General features: G+C 36.9%; 1 protein-coding gene across 1 annotated transcript; it reads left to right on the top strand.

Moving 5' to 3' along the window:
- Positions 1-329: 329 nt before the first annotated feature.
- LOC148010854 (carotenoid 9,10(9',10')-cleavage dioxygenase 1-like) lies at positions 330-17,099 on the top strand. Its single transcript, XM_087671999.1, has 15 exons — positions 330-651; positions 853-1,122; positions 7,075-7,200; positions 7,301-7,403; positions 7,488-7,729; positions 7,980-8,159; positions 8,307-8,385; positions 8,585-8,666; positions 9,750-9,812; positions 10,131-10,269; positions 11,507-11,684; positions 11,769-11,903; positions 12,022-12,068; positions 13,766-13,918; positions 16,865-17,099. Exons 1-15 carry the CDS (start codon positions 508-510, stop codon positions 16,973-16,975), a joined length of 2,052 nt encoding a protein of 683 aa, XP_087528125.1. The 5' UTR covers positions 330-507; the 3' UTR covers positions 16,976-17,099.
- Positions 17,100-17,557: the final 458 nt, after the last annotated feature.

The following is a 17,557-nucleotide window of genomic DNA, read 5'->3' as shown; positions in this document are numbered from 1 at the left end:
ATTTCATCAATGCTTATTCATTTGACAATGAAACTTGAAAGAGCCAAAGATGGTCAGAGAACCCACATATCTTAGAGTGGGGAGAGATGGTCCCAAGCATGGCCTACCACTAACACCATGTAATACTTGTAAGAAAGCAAGCCAATAAGAATTTGTCTCTCTCTCTCTCTCTCTCTCTCTCTCTCTCTCTCTATCTATATATATATATATATATATATTTATGCGTGTGTGATAGTGTGAAAACGTGTGAAAAGGGACAAGTGCATTTGTGGGTTTCTAGGTACATTATATTTTCTCAACGGCGAAAGATGCCATCTGCGGATGCGGTGCGTTTGACGCTGTTTTTGGCTGTTTCAGGCGGAGAGATGCTCCTCAGCCATACACAAGACGAAGATGGTATAATCGGGTGACAGAGAATTCATACCTGTAGTTAGTATAAAAGGATCAAGCCGCCATAATGAAGCTTTACGCCGGCAAAAAGCCAGCCAGCCAGAGCCTCTTGATGCGATGACGATGATGGTGGCCGCTCAGTCCATTATTGCTTCGCCCATCTCACCAGTCCCATGGATTTCCAGCCCAACTCTGAAGCTCCCCAATTCGGAAGGTTATGCCTCTTCTTCGCCATTGATGAGAGTGCAGTCCCCTGCAAAGGTAGCTCCTGCTTAGTAGTATAACAGTCGCGGTCCATCATCATCATGATCATGATCATCATCATCATCATGTCGTTAAAGGAGTGCTGCAGTAGGCTAATTCTCTTGTCTGATCGAATGAATGAATAGGCGCAGATTGGTTGGTTAGCTTGATTGATGGCTGGGTTTTCTCAATTCGGCTTCCTGGTCTGTCTTTTGGCAGCTGCGTCGACAATATTACCGGCCGGCACAGGCAGTCCTGACTCCATTGCAAGGTGGATCTGCTGCCGCTCCATTGTTGCAAGGTGAAGAATCATCGCCGCCCCCGCTGCCGTCGCAGTCGTCGGTAGCAGCAGAAGAAGAATCCGATCCTCGCCTGCAGTTGCACGACAGCCTTGTCACCGCAGCTGCCAGATTAGACAACGATGGCCCATTGAATGGTGAGGCTTATCATGAGGATCACGGGCCTCTCTCCGCCCTGCCTCCTCGCCTGGTAAGTAAGTGTCTGCTCAATCATCAACACGTTACCAATTTTTTTAATCAATACCACGATTTATTACACACAAGAGACGGACCGATTGAGAGAGCATTACATTACATTACAATTTACATTAACTTACATGATCAATACAAGGATTTATTAAATGCAAAAGACCTTTGAGTGTGTGTGCCCGAGTGCCCATGCTGACATTGCCGGGTGCCCCCATCACAATTTACAAGAAGTTGTTGACAAATTCCTAGTGTAATTCCCACATTGTGAATTATGACATCATCAGGAGCTTCTGTGATGGAGGGAACCCCACATCAATACACCAACCTTCATTTTGCACCATAATGGTGGCAAAAAAATTAAGAGAAACACTTTGGTTTCACATCTAAAAGAAGAGAGAGAATTAATATATTCATCCCTCTTTCACAAAAAAAAAACAAGCAATATTATCACAAAGGCATGCCAATATAACAATAGAGCAAGGTTCTAGACTTCTTTAAGGAGAGGAAACAATCTAACCATGGACAAATGTGAATTTGCAAAAACTAATTACACGTCCTTTTTAAAACCTTCTAAAAATGCCAATTGATATACATATATATACCTTGGCCAATTTTGAGCATAATGTGTATTTCAAACCACAAATAATACCTTAAGATGGAGTTTCAAAAATAGATGCGTAACCAAATTAAACACATACTTTTTAGCTGAAATTTAGGTCTAATTGTAGCAGTTAATATGTAATTTGGTCATGTTGACATATATTTACTTTGCGACCTAAATATATATGCATTTGCATTTGCAAATGGTGAGTATATGCAACCTAGATACATCTAGACATTTCCTATGCAAATGTTCGAAACGTCTCTTGAGCTTCTTCAATAACGATTTCAATAGCTCATTTTGCTTCATTAGTGAGTACCTTTTAAGATAGGAATGGTGAATAGTTTGATCTTACTTTACTGTGAAAATAGTTTTTAGAAAAACAGCAATGGAGCATTAACTAAGGGTCATGGACTTTTAGCTCATATGTCTATGGATATAAAAAGGGTAGACTAATTTGACAAGCATTTATGTACATTTTGTGAGATGTGTGTGCATTTGTATATATATGTGCATACACTTATGTATGTGTGTTTGAGAAAAAAATCTACATCTCTTGAGAACCTTGTACATGGCTTTAAAGGTGGAGCTCACTTTCCTAAGGCTCTACACGACCATTAGTATCTCATTTCTAACCAGTGAGAAGTCAAGAGTCTTCCCCCAAGGGGCATTTCCAAGGGCTTTATTGTTCTTGTGGCACCAAATGAGTTGAATTCCTATTGCCCATACAATGTTCTAAAGATGCAACGAACCTTCATTCATGGAGCTTCCATCTCCCCAAAAAGTATTGTGTTTGTTGAGGCTACAGCATGGAATCCTGCCGTGTCTACCCATCACTAAAGTTCCTTCCATATCTCACGAACTTCTACACATTCCCATAGTAAATGCTTGAAGGTTTCCTTCTTTCTTGCATAGAGGCCATAGAGGTGTGAAATCTTCCTGAATTTACTAAGTCTCTCTCTTGTTGGGAATTTGTTCATCAGTGTTTTCTATAGAATCGTATTAAGGTGTTCCGAGCGAGTAAGGCCCCAAACACATTTGACTCTCCTCTTCCAAGTCCTCGAATTGGTTCATGGATAACTTGCTTTCCACTAAGTGCTAAGCTTTAGGATGTGCTTGCCACCCCCCCAAAAAATCTTTGGCTTTCCTACAGCCCACAAGCTTCTTGCCTGCCTTTTTTTGGAGGCATGCTAACATGTTTACCTTAGCCTCATAGCATGAGGTTGGCCAATTCTTCTTTCTCTTTGCTAGGATTTTCGTGTTATGAGGCTAGCCAATTCTTCTCTCTTTGCTAGGATTTTCATATGCTAGCTGCCTTCCTGCCTCCTTCTTGCTCGCTTAGATTTTGTCTCCTAAGCATTTCATTCTCTTCCACCTAGTTGATAGTTTCCTCATCCCATAGGTCCTCCTTCCACCTAGGATTACTAGCTTTCCTTCAAATGAATAACTGTCACTCTTGCACTCTTCTATTTCTGCAGCTTGGTCATGAACTTTTCCTTGAACCAAGTAAAGCACTGGTTTTGGGTAATCTTGACCCCAAGAGGGCAACCCAAGTATTTGATAAGTTCTCATTTCCTGATAATCTTACACTTGTAATTGATCAGCCCCAAGGGGGGTCTTCATCCAAGCCTTACATAAGTTCAGTTTTTTTGTGGCTTAACTATGATTCCAAAAGGTCCGAGAATAGTTGAAATTGCTCCAACAAGATATCAAATTCCTTAGGGTTAGTTTTGATTAGAGTCTTACAAAGAACTAGGTGGCCATCTTCTTGCCACCATTGGGGAGCGTGAGATCACGAAGGGCACCTCTCTACGAGCCAATCAATTCTTTTTAGTAGGGGGTCAGTTATAATTGCAAAGAGCAAGGGGGCCAAAGGGCATCCTTATCTCACAGAATGTCTAAGGTCAAAGGCATTTGAGACCACCTCGTTAACCTATACACAAGTCAAGGTGCTCACAAAGAGAGTTATAATCATGTTGGTGAACCTATGGTCAAAGCCAATTGCTTTTAGGGAGAATAGGATAAAATTTGAGCCCGCTTGATCATATGTCAATATGCCTTGTTAAAATTCATGTTAGTTGGCAAAGTACATTGACCACTAACCCACCATTGCCACTAGATTGAGGACCACATCTTGGATTTTGCAGCCATGTATGAAACCGTATTGTCTACTATGTAGTAGCTTGGGTAGTAGGTACTTGATCCTCATGGAAATGATTTTAGCCATGATATCAAATGAGACTGTTGGCATGGTCTCAGCGGCCTCCACTATGAGATTTGAAGTTTTTGTGTTGACTTAGGGATGAGCTTGATGAGTCCTAAATTAATATCCTAGGGAATGTGTTTCTACTAGAAGCAATGATTGATGAACTTGACACAATCACGACCACATGTCTCCCAGGACGATTTGTAGAGAGGTCAACTAGAAGGCCATCAATTCCAAGGGATTCGACATCTTTCATAACCTTGAGTGCCTCTTCCACCTCATCTACAATGACAAGCTTGTAAAGTTGCTCCATCCCTATGATGTCAGTGTTAGACGAGTATCCTTCAAAGAATTGCTAAAACTTCTGACCATAGTCCCACAGTAGGGGATTGACTACCAACAATACTTGCCATTTGTTTGTGGAAGGCACTAAAAATACCTTCAATTGTATGATGTCCTATCCCTTCTCTATCCACAATGTAGGGAATTGACTGCCAACAATACTTGTCATTTGTTTGTGGAAGGCACTAAAAATACCTTCAATTGTATGATGCCCCATCCCTTCTATGTCCACAATGCAGGGAATTGACTCCCTTTTGTGTTTGCTTTCCAAATGCTTTGAAGAAGAAGGTCAAGGGGGCATCACCTTTAGCTTCCCACCATGCTTTCAATTGTACTTTAGTAGCTTGTACTCGATGTGCTTCCTGCTCTTGGAGATAGTCTTCATAGTCCTATATGGAGATAGAAAGATGTGGATCATTAGGAGAGACAACAAGAGTGTAGCGAATTTCTTCCAATTGGGGGGGGGGGGGGGGGGGGGCAATGCTATCCATAGCCTTCCTTTTTTGGTGTACAAGAGTTTTGTCATGTCTCTTTGTTTTTCCTACTATGGCCTTATTATAGTTTAGCCATGTTGTGGAAGGGTCACCTCCCAGTTTCTTGGTTTCTTGCCACACGTGTCTGATTTTTGTTAAGCATTGTGGGCCCTTTAGGAAGGTCATATTTAGCTTGAAAAGAGGGGGAACCCTCTTGAACTCTCTTGGATTCATGCAAGAGAAATGTCAACTGGATTGAGGGATCCTATGACATCACTAATAGTAGAGAAACTGCAGTTAGATGATAGCCACCATGCATTGTCATTGGCGAGGAATTTGTTTAGTTGGGCTACCTGCCATGTTGTGCCATGTAAAATGCTTGTTATCCTATTGATCAACAACATTAGCCGAGTCTTCTAGGTTACAAAGTATACCGTTGCTTGGGGGTATACTTACATCTTTATACTAGGCTATGCATGCTAGTGAGAAAACTATCACTAATGAGGTTAATGCAAGTGGGTCTATTTTCTTGCACATAAGTTTTATTGAAAGATCAAATCCATTGATCCATTAATCACCCTACTTCGATCTTCTTTTATACATAAGAGAAAGTGTGTTTTATTTTCCAAATATCCCTAGATATTTCTTGTCAAAATATCAAATATTGAACTCATAAGATTAGCCTCAAAATATTGTATATTCAATAATCATGATTTTTTAAGAACATTACATGTATATAATGTCTTTAAAATTAGATTAATCTCATAAGCTTGTAAAACATATAAGGTAAATGGATGTATTTGTGGTATTCATATAAATATATTGCATGATATTTTCCAAACATCTTTAAATATTTCTAGTCAAAATATCAAATGTTGAACTCAAAAGATTTGCCTTAAAATATTACATGTTTAAATAATTATGAATGTTTTAGAATATTGCATATGTATAATGTCTTTACTAGTAAGATTAATCTCATAAGCTTGTAGAAACTGTAAGGCAAGTCAATGTATCCATGTGTGTGCGCATGTGCATGTGTGTGCACATGTGTATGCGTGCATGCGTGTGCATGTGTGTGTGTTTGCATGTGCACATTCGTGCACATTGCATGTTACGTGTGGATAGAAAGGAGACAGAGAGAAAAGAGAGGGGCCCTTATTTCTTAAAAGAATAGACAAAGATGGTTCCACATCAAAAGAGGAGAGAAATATGGTTCCATTACCATTTATTGCACTCAAAATTCAACCCATACAAAAATATTTCTTTCTTTTCTCAAAATCAATCTTAAAATTTTTGTAATTAAGCAAAAATATTCTATACCCCTAATGCTAAGACCTTGCTAGGTAATAACAAAAAGAGAGAACTAATTGTGGTTTGAAAATTATTTGCACGCATGCACGCACACACACCCACATACACTCATACACATGTGGGTGCACGTGCTGCACGCATGCGCATACACACGCACATACACACACACATGCATGCACGCGTGCGCGCGCGCACACACACACACACGGATATTGCAACTTTTTGCACGAGTACTAAAGAGCCATACAAAATGTTTGGCAAAAGAAATGCCACATCCTCTTCAATTTTGTAGTTATAAAAGGAAATGTCTATTGAGACTTCCAAAGCTAGAAAGTAGAACTCTTGTGAAGATCTCCAAGCAACCTAAATTAAATGAGTATACGAGGTGTCTATATCTTAGTATTCAAATTATACTAGAGCATGTCAACTTGAAGTAAACATACAAAACAAGAGTGCCAAGTAAACCTTTAAACAATGTTGATATACCAAACATGTGGCGATAAGTGAACACATGTCATACTTAAGTTTTCATGCAAATTAGTCTATGCTTGTGGCATGCAAAATTTAGTTTCTCCAATTTTGAGAGAGAGAGAGAGAGAGAGAGAGAGAGAGAGAGAGAGAGAGAGAGAGAGAGAGAGAGAGAGAGAGAGAGAGAGAGAGAGAGAGAGAGAGAGAGAGAGAGAGAGAGAGAGAGAGAGAGAGAGAGAGAGAGAGAGAGAGAGAGAGAGAGAGAGAGAGAGAGAGAGAGAGAGAGCACTCTGCAGCACAAGTTTAGGACACTGATGCAATAGTAGTTGAAAGGGAAGTTTAAAGAATAAAATAGTTTGAATTCACCATGAATTATATGCATTCTTGAGGAAGTACAACATGTGATGGCAATGGCCATAAGTTATACTTGTTGCTTGCTCACTTTTTTCATCAAGTTTTGTAATGTCTCCCTAAGAAGAGTAAACAAGTCGATACATAAAGAGAGATTTCTAATTTTGTATGTATGTAACTTACTTAATATTATTGGTATAGGCAAATAATTTTTCTCAAATGTCAAGCCTTATCTTAAATGTTCTGAACGATGCAAAACTCAAAATGGTCACAAGTATTGTGGATTTATTGTTCAAACCATCAGATGATGTGAACATCACATTCCAGGTACTCTCAATAGCTTCTTAACTTAAGCATTTGGCAATTTAATTGGGCTTTTACTAAAAGCTATGTGTGACTATGAGTGAACATGTTCATTTATTGATAGGGTAACTTTGCACCTGTGATGGAAATTGGTGGTCGTGTCCTCTTAAAAATTATTGAAGGAAGTATCCCAATGGATTTCCCTATAGGAGCATATATCAGAAATGGTATTGATATATTTTTCTTTTCAAAACTTTATGTTGTGAAGGTTTTCTTTTGGCCATCATGACTTTGAACTTTTATCATTGCAGGATCCAATCCTAGATTTGGAGGTCCTTTAACTTCTCCATTTGGAAAGACTCTTTTGCACTGGTTTGAGGGGGATGGGATGCTCCATGCAACATATTTTGGTCCTAATGGTCATGTTACATATGAGAACAAGTTTATTGAGACAGAAGGATATAAAATAGAGAAAAAAGCTGGTCGTCGACTATGGTTGAATGCACTTGAAGGTGATCCAAAAGCAATTGCTATGGGATTCTTCTTCAATCAGGTAAAATCTATTACATGATAAACCTCACCTTAGGAACTCACTCTTATGACATACATTTATCACTATCTAGAGGCCAAATATCTAAGTTCACATCATGGCTCGTGGTTATGAAGCAATGTGCATTATAAATGATGTGCTTTCGATATTAGATATGCTTTGTTTTATCTAGCACAATCAAGCTTTATGCTCACATGCTAGCACATGTTAATAAATATTTATATGTCATATTGGCGCCTATTATTATTTTCAGATCATGTTTGGGAAAGTCAATAAAGCTACATGCAATACATCAATTTTTCAACATGCTGGTAGAGTTTACGTTGTGGCAGAGGGTGACCTTCCATATGAGATAGATCCATCTAACCTTAAGACTCTTAAAGCACAAGATTGGAATGGAGAGTGGGATCGACCATTTACCTCTCACCCAAAGGTGTAGTCTCTTGATGTTTTCCTTAATCAACACCATTAGATTCTTGAGAAAGTTTGGTGATTCTATAGGTTATAATTATGAGTAAAAATATGATTATTCCCCAAAAGGTACTAAAATGGACTTACTTTGTAGTTTTCTCTGATGTAGGTCATTCGTGATACAAATGAAATGGTTACTTTTGGATTTTCGGCAAAGAGGCCCTACCAGATTGTCGCTGTTGTCTCAGGTCACTCACTAGAATATCCAATATTAAAGTATGTAGTCTAGAAATGCTTCAACATTCATAGTCACAACTGTAAGAAATATTTTGTTGCTTTTATATACTATTCCACTTCGACATCCAAATATGCATGCATACTTGCAAAAGGCATGACCATTTTTCACATAAGGTGAACTTAATGATTGTTGCTTACTTATAACTGTAGCTGATGGAGAAAAGATAATTCACAAGTGTGATCTTGGTTTGGAAAAGGCCACCCTTTCTCATGAAATTGGGATAACAGATAAGTAAGTGTAATCATCAAAACATTTCAATGTACTCTTAAATTAATTGATAAGAAAATGGTGATTCAAATGATATTCAAGCTTGGAAGCAAAAATGTTTATGTTCATGTGATAAGTAGTGTGATGATAATAGATAACATAGAAATAAAAGATACTTAAACATGGTTCCTAACTTTTTTTGGAGCAAGAAGGTGTTGGAGTGCATTCACTCAATTTTCAAGGGCAGTGGATTCCCCCTTGAATATTGACAATGAAAGCATATTATAGATTTACACTACCAAAACATAATAGTTTTCTTATTAGAGGTGACTATTGTAAAGTTGGTAGTATACTATAACAAAGTTGAAGATGTACATTATTTGCATTTTCTAAACATAATTCAACAAATTCCTATTTGATTTGACAAACATATATCCTTAAGAGGATCTTGACAGCTTACACACAAATAAAACTATTTAGCTAAATCTACCAAAAATGTGGTGAATTCCTTGTTGAGTATTGACACAAAGAAGATATTATAGATTTGCACTACCAAAACACAATGGTTTTCTTATTATAGGTGACTATTTTAAAGTTGGTAGTATAGCTGTAACAAAGTTGAAGATGTACATTATTTGCATTTCCTAAACATAATTCAACAAACTCCTATTTAATTTTACAAACATGTATCTTTAAGAGGATCTTGACAAAAATACACAAATAACTCACCACTTTAGCTTAATCTACCAAAAACATGGTCATGAATAATATTGTATATCTATTCGGTTAGGTTATTACAACTTAATAATTGGGATGGAAAGTAAGTATAGAATTTTTCTAGAAGAAAACAAAAGGGAGCAACTATGATTATTTTGTTTTACAAATTTGCATTTCTGTTGGAAGATGTACAATCCATAAATAAATGTAGCTACACAAAAGAAAAACAAAAATAGTATGAATTTAAGCATTTAGGTTAGAGAATATAGAAAATGCTTGCATTCTAATGCTTAGATCAAGTGAATAGGCTTATGACATATGTTTAGATAAACTTATTTTATACTTTGTCTAATTTAATATAAATGATGTTATTTCTATACATCTTTGTAGGTACAACATAATCCTTGATTGGCCATTAACTCTCGATGTAGATCGTCTAATGCAAGGAGGGGAGTAAGTGGTCCACTTCTACCATGTATTTTGGAAGATCTTATCTATAGACTCTGACATTAACAACTCTTGGTTTTTAGTTTGGAAGCTATCACATTGATTTAATGAATTGAAGGAACTCAAAATGATCTCTCTTTAGTACACGTATGAACACTTTTCAAACAAAAGTGTGTCCTTTTTAAGAGACAAGGCTCTTACTAGTTTGTTAGGGTATTCCCTACCCTCTAATATTCTATGAAACTCTAATAAGAGTTTCATAGATCATTTATTTTTTTTAAAGGATGTTTTTGATTTTAACTTAGTTGCTTGTTATATGATTAGCTTCATGAGGTTTGAGCATGACATTGATGCAAGAGTTGGAATTATGCCACGCTTTGGGAGCTCAAAAGACATAAAATGGTTTGTCGTGGAGAGAAATTTCACATTTCATGTGATTAATTCATATGAAGAAGGTGATGAGGTAAGTTTATTTTGGTTAAGCATTGACTAATTATGAACATTTTCTAGTTGTCTATTGGATTCTATTGTCTATGACCATAAATATGGCATCCTCCAAAGAAATTAATGGTTGGATATAATAGTTTTTTGAGTTGTTGTGGAATACATAGGTGTAATGTACATGCTCAAAAGCATAGCACTGCGCACATCTACTAAGCCTTTTACACGCAGCTTTGAATACTTGCTCCCTATTCTCAAGCTTTTAAGCACGTTCAAAATCTTTATGAACTGTGTTTTTCTGTTCACTAAATACTTTGCAATTCTTACATCCATGAGCTAGATAGTTCTTGAAAGTCCACATATTACGTTGAGAGCAACTCCTCTAATCCCTTCCATAGCTTGCTAGATAGTTAGTCAAGCCATTCTTTATCACCTAAATTGTACTCTAGAAAGAGACATACATTTAAGTTGGCACACACAACCCATCTCCTCAGTTGATATCACAATCTCCTCATTTTAGGATAGTCCTAGTGCAATGTTCTCATTTGAATACCAAAAAAACATAGAGGATATATTTTTGAGCTTGAAAACTTACCCTTACGAGTATGCTGTGAGTTATAATCCCACAAAATAGTAGTTGATCATGTTCCAAGAAGCTGCTTTTCATGCCCTCCTCACCATGTGTTTCCAAATGCCTCTAATTGCCATGGGGAAACCTTCACTATCCTTAAGGAATTACTTTTTATTTCCTTCCTAACTTCCTTTCTGTTTTATCAAGTAATCACTTAATAAACCAAATATCTCTTAGCAAGATGCCACTTCTCTTATTTTAAGAGAAGGGCCAAGATTCTATTTTCTTGGTAAGCATAGCAATAAATCAATCTATTTCCTTCCTAGAAAGGTTGAATTACGTTGAAATTTTTCCTTCCAAACACTTATAAATAAAATGGTGCACCATAAATAAGATATTTTGGCCAAATCTATGCTACCCTTGACAATGTGAAATTTTTATTACCTTCTACCATTTTATACAACCTATTACTATCCTTTCCCATCCATAGGTTAAAAAATATATGTTCACTTAAATATCTATTAGCTTCACAAGGCCATCTCTAGGTGGCTTCATATGCTTTGTTAGAATTGTCAATTTGCAACATGTATTCAATAGAAAATAACCATAAGGATGTTATATTATTATATTTGTGCACCATAAGCAAGATATATCTCATTTATTATTTCACATATTATATTTTATGAAGGTGGTTCTTCAAGGCTGTAGAGCTCGGATTCCATTGTTATATTCAACACTTAAAAAAGACAAGGTAGAGTGGTTTGCACGGGCTATTACTCCAACAAAGGTCAATGTTGCAAAGGATCATTTGGTGGATGGTGCATTGATTTCCCAAGCACATGAGTGGAGGTTCAATATGAAGACCGGTAATGCTTGTCTTTCTATCTTAGAATGATTGTATTTGTTCCTCTTTAAAATTCCTTAAGGAAACGATTTCTTTTCATTGATAGGTGTCGTTAGAGAAAGACATCTTACCAATGATACAATGTCAATGGAAATGCCTAAAATCAATGATACATTTGTTGGTTACAAAAACCAATATGCATATGCTAGCATTGTGGATTTGCATGCAAGCAAATTAGTTGGTAAGTGAGCAACATCAACCAATACTTTCTGATTATTCATTCCTAAATAATCAACCTCTTAAGAAGACTTTATAACATTAAGTAGATTTCTAAAGGTTATCTTTTCCAATATGTTTAGGTATGCCCAAGTATGGGAAACTAGTAAAGCTTTATCTTGATGAGAAGGTCAGCCTTACATAATCTCTCTCTCTCTCTCTCTCTCTCTCTCTCTCTCTCTCTCTCTCTCTCTCTCTCTCTCTCTCTCTCTCTCTCTCTCTCTCTCTCCCCCCAACACACACACACACACACACACACACACACACACACACACACACACACACACACACACACACACACACACACACACACACACACACACACACACACACACACACACACACACACACACACACACACACACACACACACACACACACACACACACACACACACACACACACACACACACACACACACACACACACACACACACACACACACACACACACACACACACACACACACACACACACACACACACACACACACACACACACACACACACACACACACACACACACACACACACACACACACACACACACACACACACACACACACACACACACACACACACACACACACACACACACACACACACACACACACACACACACAAGCACACAAAGGTTTGTCTTGAGTTACTTTTAAAGGATAGCACCGCAAAGGTGGCCATCACCACCCCCCAAAAAAAAGAAGTACATTGGGAAAACACAAAGTATGGCACTATCAACATCACCAAATGAAGCAAAAAAAGAAGTACATTGGGAAAACACAAAGTATGGCACTATCAACATCACCAAATGAAGCAAAAAAAGAAGTACATTGGGAAAACACAAACTATGGCACTATCAACATCACCAAATGAAGCACAAACATCTAATGATTGTTGTAGAGAAACACTTTTAAAAAAAGACAAAGAATATGAAAGTTCCTAAATCAAAATGGTTGCATGCCATCGGTTTACAATATAGTCTATGCAAAGAAGGAAACATTGAATGAGATGGAGAGGACTTTGCTACTAAAAGAAAATTGAAAGCATTTTCCGAAGTGCATGTTTCACTTAGGTTGTGAGATATAGTGAATTAGGACACCTAAAATAATATGATATATATATTCCCAACTTCTTTTCTACAACGGCTTGCCCACTTGCAAAAGCACCCACCAAATATTGAAAAAAAACACATGGAGTAATCTTTTGTTTCAAAGAGTTTTCTTTTCAAGGTCCTTTATAGGTTTCTCATTGTAAACTTAGTCAATTGCCACAACTTAATTGGCATATTCATACATCCATGGTGGTGTAAGAAAGCCTTTGATAACAACATTAGGTATTGTATATGCATATAGAAAAGTTGTGAGTAGGTTACATTGTGGGCCAATAATACATTTGGAGCTTGTGGCTCAACTAGATTCCTACCACACTCACATGAGCACACTCGCCTGTGTGCATGGGTGTGGCTATACATGCACACACACTCACATGAGCACACTCGCCTGTGTGCATGGGTGTGGCTATACATGCACACTCACCTGTGTGCATGGGTGTGGCTATACACACACGCACGCACGCACGCACGCACGCACGCACACACACACACACACACACACACACACACACGCACGCACGCACGCACGCACGCACGCACACACTCACTCACTCACTAAATCCATGCATGAATGCATGTATCCATGCATCCCTTCATATGTTCATATGTACATACGAGCATATGCACCAAGTTATAGGTGTTTATTTTTTATATAAAAAATGTGAATTGACAAATTAAGTTTATGACCAAATTTTTTTATCTTTTTTTGTGAGATAGATTGAAGATGATTGTGTTAAACTTGAGTTTTATGATCCTGGTGAAAACAAGTACATTTCAGAACCTTTATTCGTCCCTAAACCCAATAGCCAAAATGAAGATGATGGATGGATTGTGACTTATGTTCATGATGAAAGTAAAGATGCCTCTGAGGTAAATTGCAATGGACTTCAACTTTTCACTTTGTTAGGTTTTCTTAATAAGGATATGATCATGCTATATCAAGCAGTTGTCTTTGAAAAGCATGATCATCAATATATACATATATTGTCATTGATGAATTGTGTTTGGAAAGCACTAGTAATAATAAATCTAGATATAATTGGTTTCATATTGAAATTGGCACGTTAAAGCAAAAGTATACATAGGGTTATAGATTATGATTATGTGCATTTGTGTAAGCTATTGATATAGAAAAATTAAACAAAGGAAGTCTACCCAAATAATTCTAAGGATATTAGTACATGAGATGGAGAGAAGGCACTCAAAAAAGACAAAACCTTTGATCATATGCACTAATTACCAAATAAAGGCACTTATCCATTTGTATGCTTTCCCAATAGGGAGCTTAAATAGGTAATCTACCTTTAGTAGACAATTATACCTTGTCCAATTAGGAATATAGTTGTCCAATTAGGAATCCCACTAATCAAAGCATACTTCCTATAGTAAGCTATAAATTCATGTTTCCTAGAATGAAAACCACAAGTTCTTCACACCTTGTGGTGTAACTTCATTTTGAGGCATTGAAGTTCATGAGTGAGGAGTGTAAAAGTTATCTTAGATGTCATAAATAGAAAACATTGGTTCAAAAAACTTTAGAGTTAAGAAAAAATGTAGATGAAATGCATGTTGTGCCCTCCTTCAAACAGACAGAGTCCTAAGTTCCCATATATAATATGATTTGATCACGTTTAGATTTTTACTAGGACCGTTACATATGAATAGCCTCAAATAAGAGAATTGCATGACAATAGCTAGGATGAGTGAGCTAGGATTAATGACCTATGTAGTGAAGGCACCTCTAATAAAAGGCAAAAATGTAATGATAGCTAGAAGGCCAAAATCCCACTCTAAAGAACCAACTAAAAGTCCTCAAAGCAATACAATGAAGATCCCCTCCCCTCCCCCCCCCCCCCCCCCCCAAAAAGAAAAAGAGAGGCTCATGTATACCATACACCATGTGCCTTGCTAGTTAGGGAAGGTGTACTAAGCTATTTGTGGGGGGGTCTGTGGGAAGCATTATGCCAAGAAACTCTCAAGTATGTCATAAGAACTCCAATGACCTACTTGAAGCAAAAGCATGGCTTACAAATCCATGAAGGAAGAAGACCAGCTCACACCTAGCACTCTCTAGAAAAGTACTCTGTTCGTGACTAGCTACATCCAATGCACACTTATTTCTACCACCTTCACTCCACATGGATTTACATGATCACTTCCAAACCATGGAGGAAACTTATACAACTTATAGTTTTCACCCATTCCTCAAATGAATTATGGATAATTGGCTACATTGTCTCTAATCCATAACACTCCATTAAAATTCATGGTATTCAATTGTGATTTAGTCTTGCACCTTTTGACCTAGTCTATTATGATCTTTATTTTGATATACTATTGATGCAACAAGTACAAGAAATAGTGCAAAGTGATCATGCAAAGTACACAATATAGTGGTCCCATATCTTTCACAAAGTTTCTTGCTCAGTACTATTGGGTACATACTTCTCTTTGTACTCTTCCATTCTTGCACTTAAGTGTGTTAGTTAATGGATGCATAATATTGGTGCACAAGGCACAAGGCACACATATATTCAATGGTTTTGGTATCATGACAGAATAAAAAATAGTGCCAAGAGGCTCAACTAGGTTTGCAAGGGTTTATTTACCTACAATATATATGTGCTCACCTCACCATGGATGCATAAGGAGGAACAATGGGGAAAAATAGGGAAAATCCAAGAGGGTATAGTTTGGCAAGGTTTGGGTATCCCAAGAGTAAAGCTTGGTCACTTGTAATGGATGGAAATGAAGAAGACACAAGTTGGAGGAAAGGCTTACAAAGGTAAAAATTATTGGGAAGTAGGAGAAAAGTACCATTTAGTTTGGGAAATTCGAATGTATCGAGGACAAGATCATCAAACAACTCTTTTGCTATAGCCAATTCTCATAGAATAGTTTGCAATTGTATTATCAAATATGTTCTCTTATCTAAAAACAAATATATGCTCCATAAAAAATGTTCTCTTATCTAGGAAGAAGACACAAGTTGGAAAGGAGTACAAAGGTAAAAATTATTGGGAAGAAGGAGAAACGTACCATTTAGTTTGGAAAATTTGAATGCATTGAGGACAAGATCATCAAACAACTCTTTTGCTACAGCCAATTCTTGTAGAACATTTTGTAGTTGTATCATCAAATATGCTCTCTTATCTAGGAAAAAATACCTACTCCTCCATAAATTATGTTCTCTTCTCTAGGAACATAAAATATGTTCTCTTATATAGGAACAAATTCTTGCACCATAAACAAAAGTGATCGTGACATCATTAGGTCCTTAACCACCTATGCTACAAAATTCTTTCATTCCATAAAAGAATAAATCAATAGACACCACTCAACCAAACAATAGAAAGAGAATATTTAGCCTCTATCTCACACCCATGCCAATGTCAAGTTGCCTACCTTTGTGGCACATCATTAGAGGGTGTAATTGATCATGAACCAAATGTGAAATGAAGTAGGTTAGCTATAATTGGCTAGGTGCTCCATGTGCAAGGGGTATTTAAAATCCAACTGTATTTGACATGTAAGAGTAACTAGAGTAATTTGTCGCCATCATTATTGCCTTGAGTTACATTTGTATTCTATGTAATAATGATATTGGGATCTAGGAGATTACCTTTATAGTCATGTGACACGAAAAATAGAAAATAAAATCATACTTGACTGTCTAGATTACATAAACTTCTTCATTTTCATCAAATTTTCATTAAGTTTATTGGAAAGTAACTTTTAGAAGAGGAAATAATAACTTTATGGTGTTTGAGAATTTTGTGAATTCTTTTTCTCACTAGTGACATTGTATGATTATAGGTCCACATATTGGCTGCAGACAATTTTTGTGGAAAACCTTTAGCACGAATACAATTACCTCAAAGAGTACCATATGGATTCCATAGCACATTCGTGCAAGGAATTTTATAGAATTCACTTTAAATTTCATGCAAAGATGTACCTAAAATTATCAATTGTGACTATATAAATGCTTGACTAAGCTATAGTGGTTCTCAAATCAAGTTTACTCCAAAATTTTGTACAATTTTTTAATATCTTACATGTTGAAACTTTAGTATTTCTTATATCTATGCCAAGTTCCCACTAGAATTAGTTTATATTGGTTCATGATGTGGGTGGATGAGAAAACGCCATTCGACACAATAAGTAAAACCTTTGGAGAAAATTTGATGTCAATGGAGAAAGTGGATAGGGGCGATTTGTTTCTCTGTACATGTTCTAAGGATCTTGGTACCTTATCATACAACATTTCAAGGCAAATAGTACATCTTTCTTTCCATTATAGAAGATGGAAGAAGATAAAAGATGCATGGATGCCTTTGGACTCTTAGGAAAGCAATGGTCACTTTACAATGACTATCTACTTGGAGGATGAGGATCCAATGTGTTTATTGATAAACAAGAAATGGATATTGGAGGACGAGGATCCAATGTGTTTATTGGTAAACAAGAAATGGATATTGGCAGTTGTTACTAGAGAAACACTTCAAA

Source organism: Lygodium microphyllum, chromosome 29, assembly GCF_053477565.2.
Source record: "Lygodium microphyllum isolate KBCC chromosome 29, Lygodium_microphyllum_v1.1.10, whole genome shotgun sequence".
Lineage (NCBI taxonomy): Eukaryota > Viridiplantae > Streptophyta > Polypodiopsida > Schizaeales > Lygodiaceae > Lygodium > Lygodium microphyllum.
Note: the sequence above shows the minus strand (reverse complement) of the source record. Positions and strands in the feature narration are given on the sequence as shown.

Bases quoted from the DNA above. Each gene is read 5' to 3' on its own strand.
- LOC148010854 (XM_087671999.1), top strand. From the start codon at position 508: ATGACGATGATGGTGGCCGCTCAGTCCATTATTGCTTCGCCCATCTCA. The intron at 8,386-8,584 runs GTCACTCACTAG...TTATAACTGTAG, and splicing joins GATTGTCGCTGTTGTCTCAG to CTGATGGAGAAAAGATAATT. The intron at 11,685-11,768 runs GTAATGCTTGTC...TTTCATTGATAG, and splicing joins GAGGTTCAATATGAAGACCG to GTGTCGTTAGAGAAAGACAT.